We start from the raw sequence: 22,696 nt of genomic DNA on the forward strand, positions 1-22,696 counted from the left end.
AGTGGCATTCACACCGATGCAGTCGCGGATGCTATTAGCAGTTATAAAGTGAATGCCGTCCTCGGAGTCCACCCCCATCCATTGCAGCTGAAGAACGTCAGCTGCCTAGACAAACCAGGGTAGTTTTGGCGCAATTACGTTCAGGATGGTGTAGTCGTCTCAATTCGTATTGGGCACGAATTGATGAAGATGTGCGTGACGCCTGCCCGGCGTGCGATACAGGCCCGCACAATACGCTACACCTCTTTAATTGCTCAGCCAAACCTACCCAACTCACTCCAGAAGATCTCTGGCTACAGCCCGTAAAAGTAGCCGAATTTCTAAACCTGGAGCTGGAACCAGATTAGCAGAACGCAAACACATACATATACTACTGCTACAACAACAACAACCAAACACATTTAAATATTTTATTCTTTGAAGGCGGACAAGGTTGTCTGTAGGGTATTAAAATGAGAAAACCAATATATTAACCGGTATTGATGGACCCAATTATCTTCCTTTCGTTCTTTATCGTCTTGTTGTCCATTGGTCACACATTTGAATTATAGTACATGATCTAGAACCTACTTAACAACGAATTCATCTCACTGTAACTCAAAGATATTGTGGCCAATGGAGAATCTTTCATGATCTTGACATTTACCAATGGCATAAATCTGGTGTCCATCCAATTCGTACGCAAATAATAAACATCTTGAAATGAATAGTATAATTATTGTGCAAACGATGCAAATTACAAACAAATGAAGTTAAACAGTTATGCTTATGTGCTGTACCAGAAGTATTTCTCTTCACAAAGTTAGGCAAATAGAAATCAATTGAGTTTAATTTTCGGTGTATATTTTATCTTTGGGTCATAAGGCACGAATATGCATAGAAGAATTTGGCTTTGAATGAAGAATAACACCTAAATAAATTTAACGATTAACGAAGTTAGACAATAAACATTAACCGGCATTTTAACACAACTTCCCAGTCGGTGCGACGGACCAAATATCATCGCTTTTGTCTTCCATATTATTATCACTAAACCAGCGTGAAATATAACATCGTATTGCATTTATGTTTTTATAAACGAATGTCATCCTAGTAAAAAAAGGATAAATAACTACTAATGTCAAGGACATCTTTAAAAAAAGAAGGCTACCTAAACTTTGCTTATATTCTGCAATTGCACTTCATTTATCATTATAAAGAAACGACGTTGACACCTATTTCGTGGAAGAGAAGATAAACTATGAACAGTCAAATAAGATATTTAACACACTTTAGGACCGACAAATATGTCGACAAGAACAAGTGAAAAGTTCACTGATTTATTTAACGAAATTCTTGCTCTCAGTTAGTTGAAAGATCCTTGCCTGTTTGATATATCTATCAAATTCCTGTCTTAATTTTCTAAAGCAGCCAATAGGTCCAGTAAACTTTTGGCACCACTGGTTTAGATCATTACACTAAAATGTGAAAACCTTTCAACTCCATTTCGTCAGCTATACTGAATGTGATATCTTCCGGTCAGCCAACTTACTGGCCTTCCGACATACAAAAACGCACTGTTTATAATTACTCATGTTCGAATTGTCATCGATAATTCCCCAACTATAATTACATTAAGAATATTCAATCCGTATCTCCTCCTATTAATCTATCTATCTACCAAATAAAAATTTAAAAAGTACAAAATGCCAGTTTCGGCCAGCGGTTGTCACCTCAGTGTTGCAGAGACTGGGTGCACTGCAGGAACTGTTCTGGATTAAGTGGTTGCGAGACTACAGCAGAAGAGACTATGTTGCGACGTGATACAGCACGTCTTCGTGGTCCTCTTCTGAGTCTTCGTCAGTCACCCGAATAGCAACCTATACCGGAGCATCTTACACCACATGATGCTGTTCCAACGACTTGCTTGCAATTTAGTTGCAAGTGACTCCGAGACAAAATACATGAGATAGTGGAATATATGATGTGGAGGAATATTTTGAAGCTCAACGAACGTTGTTTTGGTTACAATGAACTGAAGAAAGATCTCAAGGATTAGCGTGCCCATTACACAATTAAAGACCTGTAGCTAGTTTGAGTTAGTCTCTTGTGATCCGTACATAGAATGTGTGGGTGTAGCAGTGAAGCGTGGAACTGCCGAGGTTTTAAATGTGTATTCGGAGACATCATCAAAGCTGCAGTTTCCCAGAAGAGGCATCGGGACTAGCAAATGAGCGTGATAATCTCTGTCATTCCAACCCTACTGATACCAGAATCTGTAAATTGAATGTAGAAGTCAACCGGTTGGTACAGGAACACAAGAGGAGATGTGGTTAGACCATATGAATTGTTGCAACATTGGAACCGAACCCTGGGGAAAAAGATGATATGACCTCTGTCATTTAACGACGTAATGATGATTGATCCGAAGAGGTGAGCTGAATATTTTAACCGACAATTATTCAAGCACCTCAAGAGCGACAGGGTGACGCGAAAAGTACTACGTCGTGACAGATCTCTTCCCACCGAAAAGACACCGCCACAGTTTATGATGCAAATGTCATAGGAAACGCTAAGTTATCCAAACCGTTGGATCCAAACGGAATATCAATGGTAACGTTGAAACAACTGGACACACCGGAACCTGAGTACCTGACAAAAATTTTCAAATTGTGGCTAACCACTCACATCATTCCAGAAAATGGACCGGGTGGTCCCGCTACTGGAATGAAATTTTAGTTATGTAAACCTCAACAAAATTAAATTTACTTGAGCACGATTAATTGGATGGAATACTTTATTCTAAAGATTACCTAAAATTAAATAGCTCAAATTGTTTTAATACCAAATTTGACAATTAATTACTTAAAATGTGTAGTAGAAACCGCACTTTGTATGGCAAAAAATTATAATAGATATTCATATTGTGCATTGAATACCAAAACTTTTTAATTTTAATGTATATCTGAAAAAAATATCTGTTATTTTTAATCCTATTTTTCAGCCATAGGTTGTAATTTGAGAGTTAGAAACCTAAATAATAAAGCACAGCTGTTAAAAAATATATATCAATCGTTTATAATTTGTGTGTTAGAGTCCCCATAAAGGCAAATAATATCCGTCTGTTTGTCCGCCAATCTGTTAGAATCTTTATAGATCGGTGCATCTGGAAAGAATCCTTGTGTGTTAGAGTCCCCATAGAGGCTATCTGTTAGAATCTCTATAGATCGGTGGATCTGAAATGAATCCTTTCCAGATTTTAGTAAAGCATAAACATATGTGTTTTTCACGATCTACTCCTTTATCACCTGTGAAATATCTTGTTTGTCTTGGCCTACTAGTCGATACTTAATTATCTTTTAATAATCATATTATTAATAAAGCAAATCAAGTTTTAGGATTCATAAAAGGGTGGGCTAAAGAATTCTCTGATCCGTATTTGTATCACTTGTTCTGCCTATACTAGAACACGCTTCAGTTGCATGAGATACTAATTATGCCATTTACTCTGATAAAATTGAATCGGCGCAAAAACCATGTACCATGGCAAAAACTATGTCTGATTTTTAAATCTATAGATTTTATTGAAGCAGACTAAAATTAATTCGATTACCTACAGTAAAAGGTAGACATATCATGTCCATTAAAATCTTAAATGGTAATGTGTCTTCGGTCTCTCCTATTTCTTCTTTTGGAATAAATATTTCATTTACATTAAACAGGTATTATCAGTTTTTTTAAACGGGGGAATCTACAAATAGAATGCGTCGTCTAGATCTCAAGTCATTGTATGATATGGAGGGCTCACTGCTATACCGAACCAAGTCATGAAAAATAAAAAATGCCGAAATTAGTGCCAATGTCCCGGTATATGGAAACTCTGTTTACTCTATAAAGCACAATGTCAAAAAGTGTTTCGTTCCAAAGATAACGGTAAAAAACCTAAGTCAACGACTGACAATTTCGACTTTTTTCAAAGCAAAAATGAACCAAGTCAGTGTGTTTCACGTTGAATCAGTACTATTAGTGAGAACGTGTTTATTGTCGTTCAGTTTTCAGCAAAATTAAAAAAAATCAGTGTTTTCTATAAATGGATAGTAATAATAGCAGCACTAGTGATTTTTCCAGTAATGAAAATGAGGAATATTTGCCAGCCCCAAAAATGATGAAAACGGAAATGACGAATTTTTTATGTGTAAATATTTGTTGAAACCATGGTAAATTAAGGAAGGTAAAGTCATTTCATATAAGCATATCCATCTCTGCATTTTCTGTAATTTACCCTGTCAACTTTCCCTGCAACGTTGAAAAAAAGAAACAAGTAAAAAAGCTGTAAGTTCGGGCCGAACTTTGAATACCCTCCAACATTTGGTACAAATTTTGCAATTTTCAAAAAATTTAAATCCATTAAAAATTCAGTTAAAATCTTAAAAATACCGAATGAAGCCGTATATTAGGGTCTATATGAAAACGTGGAGCTGCACATACAATTTGCTGTCATAGGCTGTAGTATTCATTACGAACTTCAAATACTTAATTTGAAATAGTTCCGGTAAGTAATATCGCTAAAATCATCAAAACACCGAATATCGGGGGACACCGTTATATGGGGGCTATACGGAGACGTGGACCTACATGGCCCATTTTCAATACCAAAAGTCCTACAGTCATAATACGCATTTGAGTAAATTTTTATCAACTTACTTCATTTCGTTCGGAAGCTAGAGTGATTTCCACAGACGGACAGACGGATAGACTGTTATGCTGATCAAGAATATATATACTTTGTGGGGTCTAAAATGTATATTTCGAGGTGTTACAAACGGAATGACAAACTTAATATACCCTCCATACTATGGTGCAGGGTATAAAAATGTAAACATATAATTGCATGACTTTACCATCTTTTTCTACCATAGTTGAAACCTTAAATTTTCCTTTGTCCTTGTTGACATTAATTTATTTTTTTTTATACCCTCCACCTTGGAAAGGAGGGTATATTAACTTTGTCATTCCGTTTGTAACATCCCTAAATATTCATTTTAGACCCCATAAAGTATATATATTCATAATCAGCATAAAATTCTAAGTCGATTTAACGATGTCCGTCTGTCTGTCTGTCCGTCTGTCTGTTGAAATCACGATACAGCCCACATTATTTGACGTAGAGCTCCAAAATTTAGCAGAGCTATTTGCATTGTGTCTAGGATGGTTGGTATTGAAAATGAGATATATCGGTCCACGTTCTGGTATAGTCCCCATATAACGGTACCTCCCGATATTCGGTATTTTGATGATTTATACCACATTTTTTCACGGATTTGTCTTAAAATTGGTATTTGTAGGTCATAGCGGGTCCCTGAGCGTGTGGCAAAACATTGCATGTACAGGTCCACGTTGTGGTATAGCCCCCATATAAAGGTACCTCCCGATATTTAGTATTTTAGTTTTTTTGCCACATTTTTTCAGGGATTTGTTCGAAAATTGGTATTTGTTGGTCATAATTGGTTCCAGCTTCGGTGGCGAAACATTGCATGCATGGGTCCATGATTTGATATAGCCCCCATATAACGGTACCTCCCGATATTCGCTATTTTGATTGTTTTTGCCACATTTTTTCACTGATTTGTCTAAAAATTGGTATTTGTTGGTCATAATGGGTTCCAGCTCCGGTGGCGAAACATTGTAATTATAGGTCCACGTTTTGGTATAGCCCCCATATAACGGTACCTCCCCATAATCGGCATTTTAATGGTTTTTGCCACATTTCTTCTAATGTTTCTTTTACCCTAAAGTGGAGGGTATTAAAAGTTTGGCCCGGCCGAACTTAATGTTTTTTTACTTGTTTTTAAATGAATTTATTTTATTTTCCAAAAAATCACAATGGTTGTCAATTACAACAGATGTACACGCAGCTGCCAGCCGCTAAAGCAAAACATGACTCAAAATAAAACTCCGAAACTAGTGGGAAATTAATCGCTGAAGTGAACTATATTTAGTCATATAACGAACACCTTATTTTATTTTTTTGACTTGGTTCTCTTTAGCTGTGAAACCTTCAAATTTTATTCAGAGTAATAATGAACCAAAGTAGGTTTTTTTGTTTTTGAATATTTTTTTAGTAATATATTTAAATTATTTTTATTTTAAATTAATATCATTAGTTAATTTTGAATATAGTCTTTTACATTTTCTTTTGGTAGACTAAAATATTCCTTCCAGAAATTAATGGCAGTGCATTTACTTTACCTCTAAATATCTTCGAATTATGTTTTTATGACTTAGTTCGGTATAGCTGTGAGCCCTTCATATCGTAGATTTTGGTACCAGTATTATGAATAAATTGTTGGCAACCCTGTTGTGATTAGTGTCAAAAAATTGTGGTGCTCCGTGCTTTTGAAAAAAAAAATTAAGTTATATGTTTTATTAAATTAATTAATCTGGTAAAAAAGTGTATTAAAGTGTTCAATAGTGATTTTGTAACTCAAAGTGATAATTGGTGTAGTGTTTTAAAATTTTGTTTTGTCTTTTAAAGTAATATTAATTTTTAAATTGTGTAGTTGTACATTCTCCTTTTATCCTCTTTCTTTTGTTACATTAGCTAATTAGTTGTTGTAACATATCGTCTTGTTTTGTTTGTCATCTCATAGAGTTGCCAACATTTAAAAAAAGAATTTAAAAAAGAATAAAATAAATAAATAAATAAAAAATTCCAGCTACAGATCTAATCTTGAAAAATATAGCTGTATCTTGTGTATTAAAAAATAAATAATTATAATTAAAATAAATAATAATTAAAATAAAAAATGTCGTGCCCTTTTGAATTATGTAATATTGTTGCAGAGGATGAATTGTGTGTTACCTGTTGGTTTTGTCTTAATCAATGGCATGCAAAGTGTGCTAGGATTAATGCAAAAGTTGTAGACACAATTAGAAATAATGTTGGTGTTCGTTGGTGTTGTGTGCAATGTAGGAAACTCTCTGCAGACTTTTATAATTTTGTAAAGGATTTGCAGTCGGAATTGACATCGATGAAAAAAGATTTTTCCTCACTATCATTCCGATTCGAGAATTTCTCTACATTGTTTGAGAAATACCAAGAATTAGATGAGTTTGTGTCGTCACCGTCAGTTTCTGGCCAGAAACGCAAAAGGGCTGCGAAAAAGGCACCAACTAAGGGAATGCCTAGTCGCAAAGCAATAGTTTCTGTGGAAAACACTGTTCCACAACCGGTTTCAGTTAATATCACTGAAACAACTGAGACTGGACGTGAACAGTCGTATGCCAGTGTTGTTACACACCCAGTTCCGGTAGATAACAGCGGTATAGGTAAAGGGGTAAATAACAGAGATGGGTATAATGCACTGTATTTTTAGTGCACTGATAATTTCACTATCACTGTTCATTTAGTGGTAGTGCAATTTTTAATTCCACTACCACTAAAAGGTTAGTGGTAGTGAAAAATAAATTGCACTACCACTAACCCTTTAGTGATATTTAAAAAAAAATTGCACTACCACTAAAATTTAGTGGTAGTGAAATTTCAATAGCACTACCACTAAATTTAGTGGTAAAAAAGCTTGCACTAAATTAGTGGTATTTCATAAAAAATAGCACTAAATTAGTGCTATTTAGAAAAGTAATCAAATTTTATGAATATGTACTATATATTCTGGATTGTTGTTCCCTACTCACTTCAATAAACTTCATTATAGCTGGTATAATATTTATATACATAGTGCTTTTTTTGGCTTCGTCAAATTTTAGTGGTAGTGCAAATTTTTTTTTGAAAAATCACTAAATTTAGTGGTAGTGCTATTAAAATTTCACTACCACTAAAATTTAGTGGTAGTGCAATTTTTTTTAAATATCACTAAACGGTTAGTGGTAGTGCAATTTATTTTTCACTACCACTAACCCTTTAGTGGTAGTGGAATTAAAAATTGCACTACCACTAATTATTTGATTCTTAGTGCACTAAAAATTTAGTGCAATATGCCCAACCCTGGTAAATAATCCTGAAGTTATGAGTATTGATAGTGAGGTTTCTAAGAAAACCTCCCAATCTACTCGTAACATACAGGAATTATCACTTCCTTCACTTATCACTAGTGATCGTCCCGAGACTGCTACTGGCAAAACTCAACCTGTCCAAAGATCATTATCTATGGCTCCCGCCATGAAAATGATATTTGCAACAAGGTTTGCGCCAGAAACAACGGCCGATGACATAATGTATTACATAAAATCAAAAACTGAGGGAGATTACTTTTTGAGATGCTATAAGCTCCGATCTGCATTTTCTGAAAGTAGATCTTCCTTCAAAATCGTTGTGCCTGAAAGTATTTTTGTACAGTTGATTTTAAAAGAATTTTGGCCTACTAGGGCATTTATTAAAGAATTTGTGGAGAAATCCGATAATTTAGCGCATTTGCCTCTTAGACCAGATTCGGTGCCAAAAACTAAATGACTCATTTTCTATTTGCTATCAGAATGTGAGGGGACTTAATACAAAATTAACCAGTTTATATACTGATAGCATTGGTTTCAATTATAATGTATTGGTTTTCTCCGAAACTTGGTTAAAAACATCTATATTAAATAGTGAAATTTCATGTTCAAAATATCAAATATTTAGAAAAGATCGTGTTTGTAAAAAAGGTGGTGGCGTCCTTATTGCAGTTGATACCAAATATACCACTAATTTAATTGATCTAAATGATTTTCTTGATATAGAATTTGTTGGTGTTTCCATTGAATTGGGCATATCTAAATTGTTTGTAACTTGCTCTTATATTCCCCCTTCATCTTCACTTGACATTTATAATCAGCATTTATCAGCAATAAATTTAATCACTGAAAAAATGAAAGATTCCGATCGCATTCTGATCCTTGGTGATTTTAATATGCCCTCCATTAGGTGGCTTCCAATGCCAGATTCTGAAGCTTTGATTCCTTTGCCATCCGAAATGAACAGTACTCAGTATACATTTGATGTTATAAATAGTTTGTGTGACTTAAATCTTTATCAAATAAACAGTGCAAAAAATTCCCTCGGCAAAATTCTTGATTTGGCGTTTGTAAATATAACGCAGCATTTTGATATATTCAGAATTCCTCCAATATGCACTCCTGAAGATATATACCATCCAACTTTATATATCTCCATGACTCATAGTTATGTAATTGAAGAAAGTCAGTCCGAGTCATTTAAAACTGTCCTTAATTACAAAAAAAACTAATTTTCGAAAATTTAATACCCTCATTTCCTCCGTAAATTGGGCTTCTGTGTGCCTGTGTAACAGCCATAAAGATTTAGAATATGTAATTGATAAATTTTATGATATTTTAAATAGATTTAAACTGGAATGTGTTCCAACCACTAGAGTTAAAAATTCAAATAAATATCCATGGATAACCCCTGAGTTATCAAGTTTAAAGAATTCTAAAAATAAGCTTTTTCGAAAATATAAAAAATCAGGCTTATCAATAGACTACACAAATTACTCTGTTGCCAGATCTAAATATACTTTAGAGTCTCGTAGATGGTATAATCTTTACCTAGACAAGATTAAAAATAATTTTAAATCCAATCCTAAATCTTTTTATGATTTTGTTAATCTAAAACGAAAAGTTTTCTCAAAGCCCTCTGTATTGAAATATAACAATAAAGAATTTGTCACAGGCACAGATATTGCTGAATGTTTCGCAGATTTTTTTGCCACAACCTATTCCAGTACATCTTGCCAAATTAAAGATTCGTATCCTTATAAGTTGTCACAGGCTGATCAAATTTGTATTTGTATGCCTTTTCTACAACGTCAGGATGTGTACAATAGTCTGCGATCGATTAAATGTCCAGGACCGGATGGCATACCTAATATAATTCTTAAATATTGTTCAGAAACATTAGCACTTCCGTTAACTATATTGTTTAATTATCCACTGAAATTTGGTCACTTTCCTACTTTCCGGAAAAAATCTTATATTATACCTTTACATAAGTCTGGTAGTCTTACTAATGTGTCAAATTATAGAGGAATTGCAAAATTAAGTGCCATACCTAAATTGTTTGAAAAATTAATTACTGCAGTAATTTCACAGAAAATTCAATCTATATTGAGTCCATATCAGCATGGTTTTCGTAGTGGTCTTTCAACTACAACAAATCTTATACAATTTACGTCAACAGTAATAAAAGGATTTGTTCAGCGTAAACAAACTGATACAATTTATACTGATTTTAGTAAAGCTTTTGATAGGGTTAACCACGAACTCCTAATGTATAAATTAAATTATATGGGTTTCAACACAAACTTAGTCAAATGGATATCATCTTACTTAAAAGATAGATCACAACTAGTTTTGTTTGAAGGGTATCTATCCAAAACGATTAACGTTCCATCGGGTGTTCCGCAAGGAAGTCACCTTGGACCGGTCCTCTTTCTTTTATTTATCAACGATTTACCTAATTCCATAAATTACTCGAAATTGTTAATGTACGCAGATGATGTTAAATTATTCATTTCCCATAATTGTGATAAACGAGCCAGTTTACTTCAAAACGATTTAGATAGCCTTTTTAAATGGTGCAAGTTAAATTGTATGGAGTTAAATTTAAGCAAATGTAAGCATATGTGCTTCTCCAGATCTTCTTCTCTGATATTACAATATAATATTGACGGTCATTCATTATCAACTGTAGATTCATTTGTCGATCTAGGCCTCTTGATGGATCCAAAATTAAATTTTAATAGCCATGTAATAACAATGGTAAATAAAGCAAATGGTGTTTTAAGTTTTGTTAAACGGTGGGCCAAAGAATTTTCTGATCCATATATAACAAAACAATTATTTACGTCTCTTGTTAGACCTATATTGGAATATGGTTCTGTTGTATGGGATCCTCAATATGCAATATATTACGATAAAATAGAATCCGTGCAAAAACAATTTCTGCTATTTGCCTTACGAGGTTTACATTGGAATAGTGATTTTGTTTTGCCTTCTTATGCTAGCAGGCTAAAATTAATTAGATTGCCTACACTTAAAAGCAGACGTATTATGTTGAACTCCATGTTTGTACTAAAAATATTAAATGGTTATATACCTTCAGATTTCCTAATCTCATCTATTAGAATTAATGTTCCTTTTAGATCTAGTAGATACTACCAATTATTATATACTGATTTTCACCGCACGAATTATTCAATGGGCGAACCTCTTAATAAAATGTGTGTTGACTTTAATTCTGTGTATTATAATGTAGATTTTTGTATGAGTTTAGAAGTTATTAAATCTAGAATAATTTTAGTTTTAAACAATTAACATACATGTTTTATTATTTGACAAACTAGCTGATGAATTAGATTCTGTAGCTGGTTTTCAATTTCCTACTGAATTCCCATTATGATGCGGATCATGATGTGTACGCGATCCCTCCGTAAAGGGAGGTCGCCCCCTCGGTCGGCAGGGGTGGGAATGTGAGGCGTGGGAACGTTCGAAAAAAAAAAATAATAATAATAAAATATAGAATAATTGTTTTCAAATGAGTAAAAAAATTTTTCACCGGCTAATGAAATATTTTATTTAAAGGCCTACTAATTTTCCACCATGGTACGGATCATGGTGAGTACGGTACCACTACTTATTGGGTAGGTCGCCCCCACGGTCGGTTGGGGTGGGAAAGAGTGGCGTTGGGAACGTTTGAAAAAAAAAACAAAAGAAACAACAAAACTATTCTTCTACATGTAAGTCGTGTGAAAATATATCTGTAAATGCCGAAATCTAAATTCTGGAAAAATATTGGCTACAATCATCAAGGTAACGAATATCAGGAGGATAGGGGCTAAAGAAAAATGTTGACTTATAAAGAAGAACTCATTACGAAATACAAATGCTGAATTTTTAGTATGTGGCTAAAATAGTCAAAATACCAAATATTGGGAAGTACCTCTATATGGGGGCCATAGAAAAACGTGGACCTATATAAGCAAAGCTCTGCAAAAAAGTAAAACATGTTATGAACTCTAAATTCCGAATTTTAAACTTTTCCGTTAGGATGTGAGTCAAAAATATCGAGAGGTACAGTTATATGGGACTATACGAAAACGTTGACTATATGGCTCATCTTCGAGCTTGACCTGACTGCATACAAAAGGCAATTCTATGCAACATTTTAGCTACCTATCACATGCCGTTTGAACTCTAGCGTGCTTACAACAAACAGACGAACGGACATAGCTAAATCTATTTAGAATTTTACTCTGATGAAAAAATACGTGCTTTGTTTGAAATGATCAGAATTTTACACTGATCAAGAATATATATACTTTGTTGGGTCTAAAATTATTATTTCGATGAGTTGTAAATGGAATAACACATTTAATAAACCCTGCATACTATGTATGTGGAGGGTATAAAAACATATCAAGGTGAACATATGATATTTGAATTGAGGTGCTTTGGATCTCGATTTCCATTATGACTACACTTGCTGGAAGATTGCTGAACGCTTTTTAGGCGTTTGTGTTATCACCAAAATTAAAAATATTCAGTAATGGCCAAAATGCCAAATAATTGGTAGAAATTGGACAAATGAAATTAAGGGAAAAGTGAAGTCCAGAATCTACTGTATTGAAATTCCAAAAATATTTAAGTCCAATGTATAACAATTATCTCTATGAAAAAATTTATAACGTTTGCTGGGCAACAACTTTTATATTACATTTGATAATAAAAACACTTACTTGAGGAAGATCAATTTTTTTTTCGGTTGAATTCGCTTCTTTTCCAACACGTAAATCTTTAAGATCGTCCATGAAGTCGATTGTACGCTCACCATACACTTTGCATCGCAAATTTGGCAATTCAAAAAACTCATTCTCATATAGAGAAAAGCTGTTAATATTACTTTGATTTGAGTTTGATAAATTGCAATGTGACACATTCTTTTTCGGTTTTGTAAAATATTGTCTTTCGTTCTCAAATAGAGTAATATCAACGCTGTTTTCAATGCACAAAGTATTGTTCGACAAGGGCTTATTGATTAAATACTTTAGTGTATTGTCGTTTACATTTTGCGTTGATTCGTCGCAATTTTCGCCAAACAATTCTTCTGGCCTTGAAAATGTCGATTTTTGTGGGTTTTGTATATTTGGGTTGGCGGCATTTTCAAATTCTGGTACTTTTCCATCCATTTCCTCTACATTTATATGGTCCGATACTTCGTACGAATTGTCCCAAGTTTTAGGTTCCTTTTCCACATGAAACTCCCTAAGAATAACTTGTTAGCTCAATGTGTATTATTAAAAAAAAAAAAAATACCTGACTAAACGTTTTCCACTGAAACTGATTCTTCTCTTCAGGCGTGGTGTCACAGCTGAGGCTCCGTTTTCATCATCTTTCGGAATGTATTTTCGTAGCTATAACCACAAAATAAAGTGAATTGTTGTAAACCGAATTAAAACATATTACTTACAGAACTTCTTCGTTTTTTTAAATCCATTGTTATTTGTTTAATTTATACAAAAAATTCCAAATAGAGATGCTGCCGCGTTCAAATGTTTAAAATTTCACGACACTGCTTGTATTGGCTGCTTTGAACATCGATAATAATAAATCGTAGTAATCGGAAATGTGCAATAATACCATGTTCTCATGGACATTTCAACTAATTTTCGATCTCACAACGTTACCTAAAATTCGACGTAGCGTACACAAATATTCAACTTCCCCACTATGGTAAAACGTTACGTTAGTGAACATTTATATGTATCAATTTTTTCAATTTTTTTTTTCGGTTGAATTCGCTTCTTTTCCAACACGTAAATCTTTAAGATCGTCCATGAAGTCGATTGTACGCTCACCATACACTTTGCATCGCAAATTTGGCAATTCAAAAAACTCATTCTCATATAGAGAAAAGCTGTTAATATTACTTTGATTTGAGTTTGATAAATTGCAATGTGACACATTCTTTTTCGGTTTTGTAAAATATTGTCTTTCGTTCTCAAATAGAGTAATATCAACGCTGTTTTCAATGCACAAAGTATTGTTCGACAAGGGCTTATTGATTAAATACTTTAGTGTATTGTCGTTTACATTTTGCGTTGATTCGTCGCAATTTTCGCCAAACAATTCTTCTGGCCTTGAAAATGTCGATTTTTGTGGGTTTTGTATATTTGGGTTGGCGGCATTTTCAAATTCTGGTACTTTTCCATCCATTTCCTCTACATTTATATGGTCCGATACTTCGTACGAATTGTCCCAAGTTTTAGGTTCCTTTTCCACATGAAACTCCCTAAGAATAACTTGTTAGCTCAATGTGTATTATTAAAAAAAAAAAAAAATACCTGACTAAACGTTTTCCACTGAAACTGATTCTTCTCTTCAGGCGTGGTGTCACAGCTGAGGCTCCGTTTTCATCATCTTTCGGAATGTATTTTCGTAGCTATAACCACAAAATAAAGTGAATTGTTGTAAACCGAATTAAAACATATTACTTACAGAACTTCTTCGTTTTTTTAAATCCATTGTTATTTGTTTAATTTATACAAAAAATTCCAAATAGAGATGCTGCCGCGTTCAAATGTTTAAAATTTCACGACACTGCTTGTATTGGCTGCTTTGAACATCGATAATAATAAATCGTAGTAATCGGAAATGTGCAATAATACCATGTTCTCATGGACATTTCAACTAATTTTCGATCTCACAACGTTACCTAAAATTCGACGTAGCGTACACAAATATTCAACTTCCCCACTATGGTAAAACGTTACGTTAGTGAACATTTATATGTATGCGTCACATCTTGATGCATCAAGCATCAAGCATCAGAATTATTTAATTTTTCTCGTGCTTCAGAATTTTTTAATTTTTCTCGTGCATGACGCTCGATTTTGACGGGTGCGCGGTGGAGGGATCATGCATATTCTGTCGGTGCATACAGATGTCGGATACTGAAAAAATGTTTTTGGGTGTTGAAGTCGGTTTATTAAGAAAATCAATATGAAGTATCGATGCCGAAATACCGAAAAATTAATTAGAGACTAACGCAGGCTTAGTAATACCTCGTAAGTGAAACTATTCATTTTTTAAATAATTTTAAATATATTTTCGAGCGTGAATTCAATATTTTTGTGCATTTTTTTCGTCCAGATTCTGTTATATATTTTACATTTTTCGTTTACTTTCTTTTTCAAGCACACGGGCTTTTTCAACCACACGGGCTGTACCGTTCGTTATGCTATGTTCTCATTACACTTTCAATCACGTTGTTCGCTCTCAGAATTTTGTACACGAATTAACCCGTTCACACGGCACGATTCGTAAAATAATTCCTTTTTTCAAAAAATTTGTTTGTTGATTTTAATGTGGATTTATACGAAAATACATGAAATTCTCACTAATATGAATAGAAGAAATTATTGCTTTTCTCCCAAATTAATTTTACAATTTTCATTCACGTTTTCAACTTTTTCTGTAAATGTTGACATTTTGAACATATTTGTGTATTTTTCTATTTTTATTTCTGCTGGAGAGACACTTGTCAAAATTTTTTTCTGCGATACAAATATTTTGAAAATATTGCCTCTTTTGTTTGCAGTTTTCTGTGAAAATTTCAACTCGTGGACAAAATGCGTACCTCGAATGAGAGAGACAACAAAATGTACTTACGTTTGAATGTACATACGCCATTCAACATAGTAGTTTTCAGTCTTTCTAAAAATTTTTAAAATTTTATTAAATTTTTCTATTTTTAATTTTTAAATGTCATACTTTATTTTTTCGATAAATGCTCTCATTTATTAGAGATGGGACAGCGAAAAATAGCTGTTCTGAGCAGTGTTGCCAGTATTGAGGAATTTTCTCCAAAAAGGGGATATTTTTTTTCAAATTGGGGACGAAAAATTCAAGTTGGGGACTTAAGGATTTAGTGGGGATTTTTTAAAAAATTGCGGAATTTGTGAGAATTTTTTTTTCAATAAAAATTCTAACTACCTTACTTATTTTGATATTTACATCCGTAACGCATAAATAAAATACGTTTCCCACTAACCAGACAAAGTAGTTATAATTTATACCAGATTTAAGAAATGGATTTGCTATCTACTTATCTCTTTCCATACTCTGTGTTTGCCTATAACATATACACATTGCGATTTGGAAAAAGAGTCTCGGTTGTAGTGATGTCAAAAAAGGTATATTTGTAGAACAGTTACCATGGTAGAAGAATATAGGTAGACGCTTCGACACAGCTGCTGGGACATTGAACTGTCAAACCAATTTTGGAATCGAAATTGTTGAATGAAAAAATACTCAAATTTGTAAATATTGTTAAAAAATGCATATTATAACAACCTACTCCGTGTAGGAAAACATACACAAATTTACATATTTTTGAAGAACTATTTAAAAATTTCTGACATATTAATGTTCCCAAGCGTAGATGCATCTACCTGAATTTTTCTACCATGACAGTTACATTGATATTTGCATTGAAAATGCTAAAAGTTGCATGATTGTTTTAAATAGAAGGTGCCAACCAGCAATGTATGTGTAGAACGATTTTTTTCAGGTATGAACTCAGTGAAAACCAAACTTAGATATAACAAGTAAAAAAGCAGTAAGTTTGGCCGGGCCGAACTTTGAATACCCTCCACCATTTGGAACGAATGAAAAACTTATCCAACAAAGAGATCAATTAAAAATTCTGTTAAAATCTTTAAAATACTTAATATCGGAAGGTGCCGATATATGGGGGGATATACGATTTTGTGGACCTATATAGACAAATCTATATCTGGGGGTAAAGTACTCACAAGGAACTCCTTGTGTGGATTTTCAGATAATTCCATTGAAAAATGGCTGAAATCATCAAAATACCGAATATCGGGTTGTACTGTTATATGGGGGATATATGATATCGTTGGCCTATATAGACAATTCTCTGTCAGGGGGTAAAGTACTTACAAGGGACCTATTTGTGGAATTTCAGACAATTCCATTGAAAAATGTTGCTAACATCATCAAAATACCGAAAATCGGGGGGTATGGGGGCTATACGATATCGTGGCCCGATATAGCCCATCTTCGAACTTGACCTGCCTGCAGACAAAAGAGAGATATGTGCACAATTTTAGCTTCCTATCTCAATTTGTTTAGACTGTATCGTGATTACAACAGACGGACGGACAGGGCTAAATCGTCTTAGAATTTTACCACAATATGGTATATCCCCATATATCGGCACCTTCCGATGTTAGATATTTTAAATATTTTAAAAGAATTTTTAATGGATTAATTTTTTAAAAATTTTCTTATTCGTTCCAAATGGTGGAGGGTATTCAAAGTTCGGCCCGGCCGAACTTACTGTTTTTTTACTTGTTATTATTTCGATGAGTTACAAACGGAATGACGAACTTTTTATTCCCTCCTTACTATGTATGGTGTAGGGTATAAAAAATGCAGTATGATTTGTTGGAAGCTCTTTTATAAATAATAAATAGTCAATTTTCAAATAATTCTATTTGCTGCAAACATTTTGAGCCTACCAAGAAAAGTTAAAGCTTTTAAATTATAAGAATTGATATAAACCAAATGAGACTGAAAATGCTGACGATTTAGAATTTGAAGTTTTGACGTGGTTGCATTGCAACTTTGAAAACTCTAGTCTATGAAATTAAAATGTTCTATTTATTTCTTATTTTCAATTTTATGTTATTTTACATGTATAATATGCAAGATAAACTATAAACTAAACATAGACTATAGTCTATGAATAGAATTCTATGTACAAATATTTTTTCAAATAAATTTACTCTGTTCGTTTTTTGTTAAATACTTGGGGATTTTTTTTGAGGAAATTGAATCAAATTTGAGGAGATTTGGGGAAACGTTTTTTGATTTTGGGGACGAGAGACTGAATAATACTGGCAACACTGATTCTGAGAGTGATTTGATTTCAACAATTTACAAATATGAGTGTTCGCTCAGGAAATTTTGTGTGAAGAATTAGGTAGTTTTTTCATAGTTAAGGGTCAAAAAACGAATAGAGAGCAAATCGAGTGCAGTGGAAACGCCACATTATCGACATTGTCTGCACATTTCGAAATCAAGAGCAAAATGAATGTTCGAACCGTGTGCGCTGAAAGCTTTATGCACACGTATGCGATTTTAATGTCATGTATTTTGCCCGTATACGGGGCACTTTATACATTTGACAACATTTCATTGTCAATTTTTATTCATAAATCAACGGTAGACGAATACAGGTAGTCGCATCGAAACAGCTGCTGGGACAATGAACTGTCAAACAAATTTTGGAATTGAAATTTTTGAATGAAAACCTATTCAAATTTGTCAAAATTGTTAAAAAAAATCCATATAATAACAACTTCCGATTGGGGTCGTATACGAAAACATATACAAACATACCTATTTTTGAAAGTATATTTCAAAAATTTTGACATATCAATGTTTCCAAGCGTTGATGCATCTACCCATGGTACAATGAAGAGAAGGTAGGACAAATTTGAAAAAATTGCAAGTATAGAGGTCTACCTGTTTGGCTTGTAATGTCAGAATTAGTATCAAAACAATAAAAAAAATCAAACAACTTGTTGCATTTATTTTGAATAAATAATTGAAAACCGCGAAAACTGAATGAAAGGTCAACACTACTTTTCAAAACCAGGTTCTATATATCTCTAAAGGATTATTTCGCTACAAAAACTCTAGATTTTGTCGATGCATACGATGAAATAAACATTTTGACAACATCCGAATTTGAATGTTTTTTGAACAATTTTTTTGTTATTGAAAAGAAAACACATACATTAACAAATAAAGATGACATATTAAGCCAAGAAAATAAAAAAATTGAAATCATATGGTATCATAGCCCTACCTTGATATCATTGTACCATGCATCTACCTATATTCTTCTACCATGCATAAAGGAGCAGGTACATAAAAAGCTTGAAGTCATGGCTAGGCATATTAATGTCAAATTATAAAGGAAAACGACGGCAGGATTTTAGTGCGGCTTTGTAATTCCTTTATGAAATGTCACAAAATATGCCCAGCCATGACTTCAAGTTTCTTATGTACTTGCTTCCTAAATCCTTTGTATCATGGTAGAATAATACAGATAGTCACATCAACACAGCTGCTGGGACAATGAACTGTCAAACCAATTATGGAATTGAAATTTTTTAGCCAAAAATTATTCAAATTTGTCAAAATTGTTAAAAAAAATGCATATCATAACAACCTCCGATAGACGTCGTATAGAAAAACATGCGAGTGTTCATTGTTTCTTCTGAAAAAAAAAAATCGGGAAGAATAACAATGGCATAGTTGTGTTTGTTGATATAAAATTCAATGTAGTTTTTGTATTATAGAATTCATTTTAGTTTTTGTATTATAGAATTAAATGTAGTTGAAGTACCTTGAGACTCTCCATCAGGATTGTTGGTAGGACTATTGTGTTCTGAAACACAACTCTACTCTACTACCCATCCATATTGTTGTTTCTCATCGGATATTGTTTCTATTTTTTTTGTACGAGCATTCAGTTAAAATATTGGGGTAACCGGATATTTTTTTCAGAAATATTTTCTTTGTCATAATCAGGGTAAAAATATCTACCTCGAAAATAGTTTCAAAGTGATCCAAGCATGATAATAAATACCTATTATTATAACCAAATGTCGAACTTTTGTAGAAAATCTTTGTTATGTTTATTAATAGGATAATATACACATTACAATGACGTCTACTAAAACAAACTTATAATCTAACTTAGTCTTTCACTTTTTTACCTAGTCGGGAAGCCATCAACGCATTCTATATGTATTGTTTTCATTCATTTCAGAATGTTCTCCCTTAAAGTGAACTTCAATATTAAAGTCCAGATCACGGTTATTTCGTTCATTTGGTTTCATTTTGAATGTGCCTTTAATTTCTTCGCCCTTCTTTACAGTTAGATAATCATCAAGGTAAAACACTGTCTGCTTCCAATGGGTATATGTGGCTTCCGGAGAGGTACTAAATCCAAGGCGTTTGTGACACTTCGTAAACTCAATATTGAAATAGGTCACCAAGGCCTGTACAAAATCATTTCTTTTTATAACTAAATTAAATGGCGAAGTAAATTCCAGATCAGATTTTTGAACAGTATACAAATCAACTTCTTTTATGAGACAAGAAGTTGACACGACTTGTTTTGGATCAACAACGTCTACTAACGGCTCAGTTATAGCAACTTTGCGAATACAACTCATATCAAAACCATACACGTCATCCCACCAATTTATTTTTTCATCTTTGTACTGTCGATCCTCGATGGCTGTAATATACAAAGTACCACGATCGGGGAACATCATTCCATCAGTTTTCAGCCATTTATCTCGAGCAAATAGCACGGTGTCCAACATGGACTCATAAAAGAGGCAGTACCTTAAAGAGTCAATAATGTTTATTTAATAAACATTGTTATTATTCCGAAACATATACGTACCCCATCCACTCGGAAATTATGATATCCACCTTCTCAATGCCGTTCGGTAATTCAATGTCCTCTATTTTACCTTTAACTACTTTTACAACTTCATTCAAGTTATTGTCAATTACCACTTGTCGAGCATATTCTACAATATTAGAGCAATCAACAGCAATTACGGTGGAGGCGCCAGCTTTAGCGGCAAACATTGATAAAATGCCAGTCCCGCACCCAACATCCAGAACGACCTAAAGTTACTTTATGTATAAAACGAATAAAACATGCTTTTCTTCCTACCTTTCCACGAAATAAGTGTTTATTGTGGTACATCGCGTTCCGATACGTAATGGTTCTAACTTCATCTTTCAACATCTCCTCGTGAATTCCAAAATGGGCGTAAGAGTCGAAATAATAATCACGAGAAGTCATTTCTTCGGCCGATGTTGCCGGTATATCACCCTTAGATGATGCTTTTTTTATCACGTTATTTGATACATTGTTGGCGTTGCTTGTGGAGTTCATAATTATATCCTCAGACTGCAAGAACAACAAATTTTATCAACATGAAATTAAATAAAATCAAAAAAAATCTACCATTCTTGGATTTTCCGTGATAGAAATGTGAGAAATCGCTACTAAATTTCGCGACTGCAATAAAAGTGTAACAAATGGTTCTAATTATTTTGTGCCCCACCACTGTAAACGTTGAAGCGAGAAGACAAAGTGTTGCCAAGATATAAAATTAAAGCGTGCTCAATAGTTTCGCGCGACCATTGGGCACATTTTGAAACTTCTGTATCACCCTGTAACCAGACAAAGATAAATATGTATTACATTTGTGGGAAAGTTACTCAGCAACGTAAAGTATACACCAGAGTATTTCTCAAAATTCGACGTGTCGTACAAAATCAAGACATAAATTAAGAGCAAAGTGTTTTAAGACAGTTGCTATTAAAGATACTATGGCCGGTTATCACATCTTGCCGATAGATAAAAATGTGATGCTGTCGGACACATAAATTGTTTTTCGTTATTACAAGTTTCATTTAAGTATGAACTGTCCGACAAGCAAAAGGTCAAACCATCTTTCCTTTATCTTTTAACATAAAGTTTACTGAATACATGTTGCCATATTTTTCATTGATAATATGGCAATAACAGCAAAATAAAAAAGGATAACGCAAATCGTTTATTTTATATTGAAGAACTGAACTATAAATTTTTTTTACGAAATTAATCACAAATTCGCATTTTGTTTATTAATTTTAAACTAAAATAAAGTGACTAAATGCAGTGAATACTAATTCCTCCTAAAAACTTGCCATATCTCTGTAAGATATTTGAAATAATTCCGGCGAAGAATCATGAAAATACCGAATATGGGGGGTACTGTTATATGGGGCCTATACGATATCGTGGACCTATAATTCTCTTCCAGTCCACGATATCGATAGCCCCCCCGATATAAGGTTATTTGATGATTTTAGCTACATTTTTCAATGGAATTGTATGGAAATTGTACACAAGGAGTTCTTTATGAGTACTTTAACCCCTGACAGAGAATTGTCTATGTAGGTCCCCGATATCGTATATCCCCATATAACGATTTTTTCTGAAATATAGAGCATGCTCTCAAATATTTTCATGCTCTCATGGCATATTTTTTTGTAAAATTAAAAAAATAAACCCGTCTGAACTTTTCGCCTTGATTGAATAAAATAATTCTTTCCTTCATGGTACAATGAAATGAAGGTAACCTCATTTCAAAGAAACAATCCAAAGTCTGCATTTCCTGTAATTTACTTCGTCAAATTTAACTCCATAAAAATCAGGTTCCCAGTTTTGGTTTGTATTTATGCAATGGGTTAAAGAATAAACGTTTTGACTATGAGATGTTGTTAAAGGTATACTTGTGAAAAAATTTAAACATATGTTTGCATGACTTTATCATCGTAGTTCTACCCAAGGCTCAATAAGAAAGGTTGCTCAACTTCAAAGAAAGTAGAAAAAACTCTGCGCTGGAGTCTTATAGTGTCAAATAGACTTTTAAATGCACAATAGTTGGTTTCGTTTATTTTTCATTCTTAAAAAAATCTTATATTGGGAAAACCCGCGAAACAAGAATGGAATTTTAGGGTTATTCCACAAGATTGAGTCTAAAATAATAGGACAATGCAGTTTTATCCCAATATAGTACAATATGTTGCC

At 33.4% G+C, this 22,696-nt stretch overlaps 3 protein-coding genes across 4 annotated transcripts in view; all 3 read right to left on the reverse strand.

Moving 5' to 3' along the window:
• Positions 1-13,610, reverse strand: part of LOC105262477 (uncharacterized) — a 33,001-nt gene extending 19,391 nt beyond the window's left edge. For both annotated transcript variants that reach the window (XM_059124299.1, XM_059124298.1), the window contains exons 1-3: positions 13,460-13,610; positions 13,306-13,403; positions 12,729-13,254 (exon numbers count right to left, since the gene is read on the reverse strand). The gene's annotated coding sequence lies outside the window, so the exon portion shown is untranslated. The remainder of the gene's footprint in view (positions 1-12,728; positions 13,255-13,305; positions 13,404-13,459) is intronic.
• A 154-nt stretch (positions 13,611-13,764) lies between these two features.
• On the reverse strand, positions 13,765-14,736 carry LOC131803203 (uncharacterized). The gene is made up of 3 exons (XM_059124297.1): positions 14,488-14,736; positions 14,334-14,431; positions 13,765-14,281 (listed from the first exon to the last, which is right to left on the reverse strand). The coding sequence occupies exons 1-3, from the start codon at positions 14,512-14,514 to the stop codon at positions 13,765-13,767; spliced, it is 642 nt and encodes a 213-aa protein (XP_058980280.1). The 5' UTR covers positions 14,515-14,736.
• A 4,964-nt stretch (positions 14,737-19,700) lies between these two features.
• LOC101887610 (protein arginine N-methyltransferase 1-B) lies at positions 19,701-21,240 on the reverse strand. The gene is made up of 4 exons (XM_005175698.4): positions 21,083-21,240; positions 20,786-21,025; positions 20,507-20,736; positions 19,701-20,445 (listed from the first exon to the last, which is right to left on the reverse strand). Exons 1-4 carry the CDS (start codon positions 21,083-21,085, stop codon positions 19,824-19,826), a joined length of 1,095 nt encoding a protein of 364 aa, XP_005175755.1. The 5' UTR covers positions 21,086-21,240; the 3' UTR covers positions 19,701-19,823.
• Between the last annotated feature and the right edge of the window lie 1,456 nt (positions 21,241-22,696).

Source organism: Musca domestica, unplaced genomic scaffold (assembly GCF_030504385.1).
Source record: "Musca domestica strain aabys unplaced genomic scaffold, Musca_domestica.polishedcontigs.V.1.1 275, whole genome shotgun sequence".
NCBI classification, from domain to species: Eukaryota; Metazoa; Arthropoda; class Insecta; order Diptera; family Muscidae; genus Musca; species Musca domestica.

Bases quoted from the DNA above. Each gene is read 5' to 3' on its own strand.
- LOC101887610 (XM_005175698.4), bottom strand. The intron at 20,737-20,785 runs GTAGGAAGAAAA...AAGTAACTTTAG, and splicing joins AACACTTATTTCGTGGAAAG to GTCGTTCTGGATGTTGGGTG. The intron at 20,446-20,506 runs GTACGTATATGT...TGACTCTTTAAG, and splicing joins ATAATTTCCGAGTGGATGGG to GTACTGCCTCTTTTATGAGT.
- LOC131803203 (XM_059124297.1), bottom strand. From the start codon at position 14,514: ATGGATTTAAAAAAACGAAGAAGTTCT. The intron at 14,432-14,487 runs GTAAGTAATATG...TTGTGGTTATAG, and splicing joins TAAAAAAACGAAGAAGTTCT to CTACGAAAATACATTCCGAA. The intron at 14,282-14,333 runs GTATTTTTTTTT...AGTTATTCTTAG, and splicing joins AGTGGAAAACGTTTAGTCAG to GGAGTTTCATGTGGAAAAGG.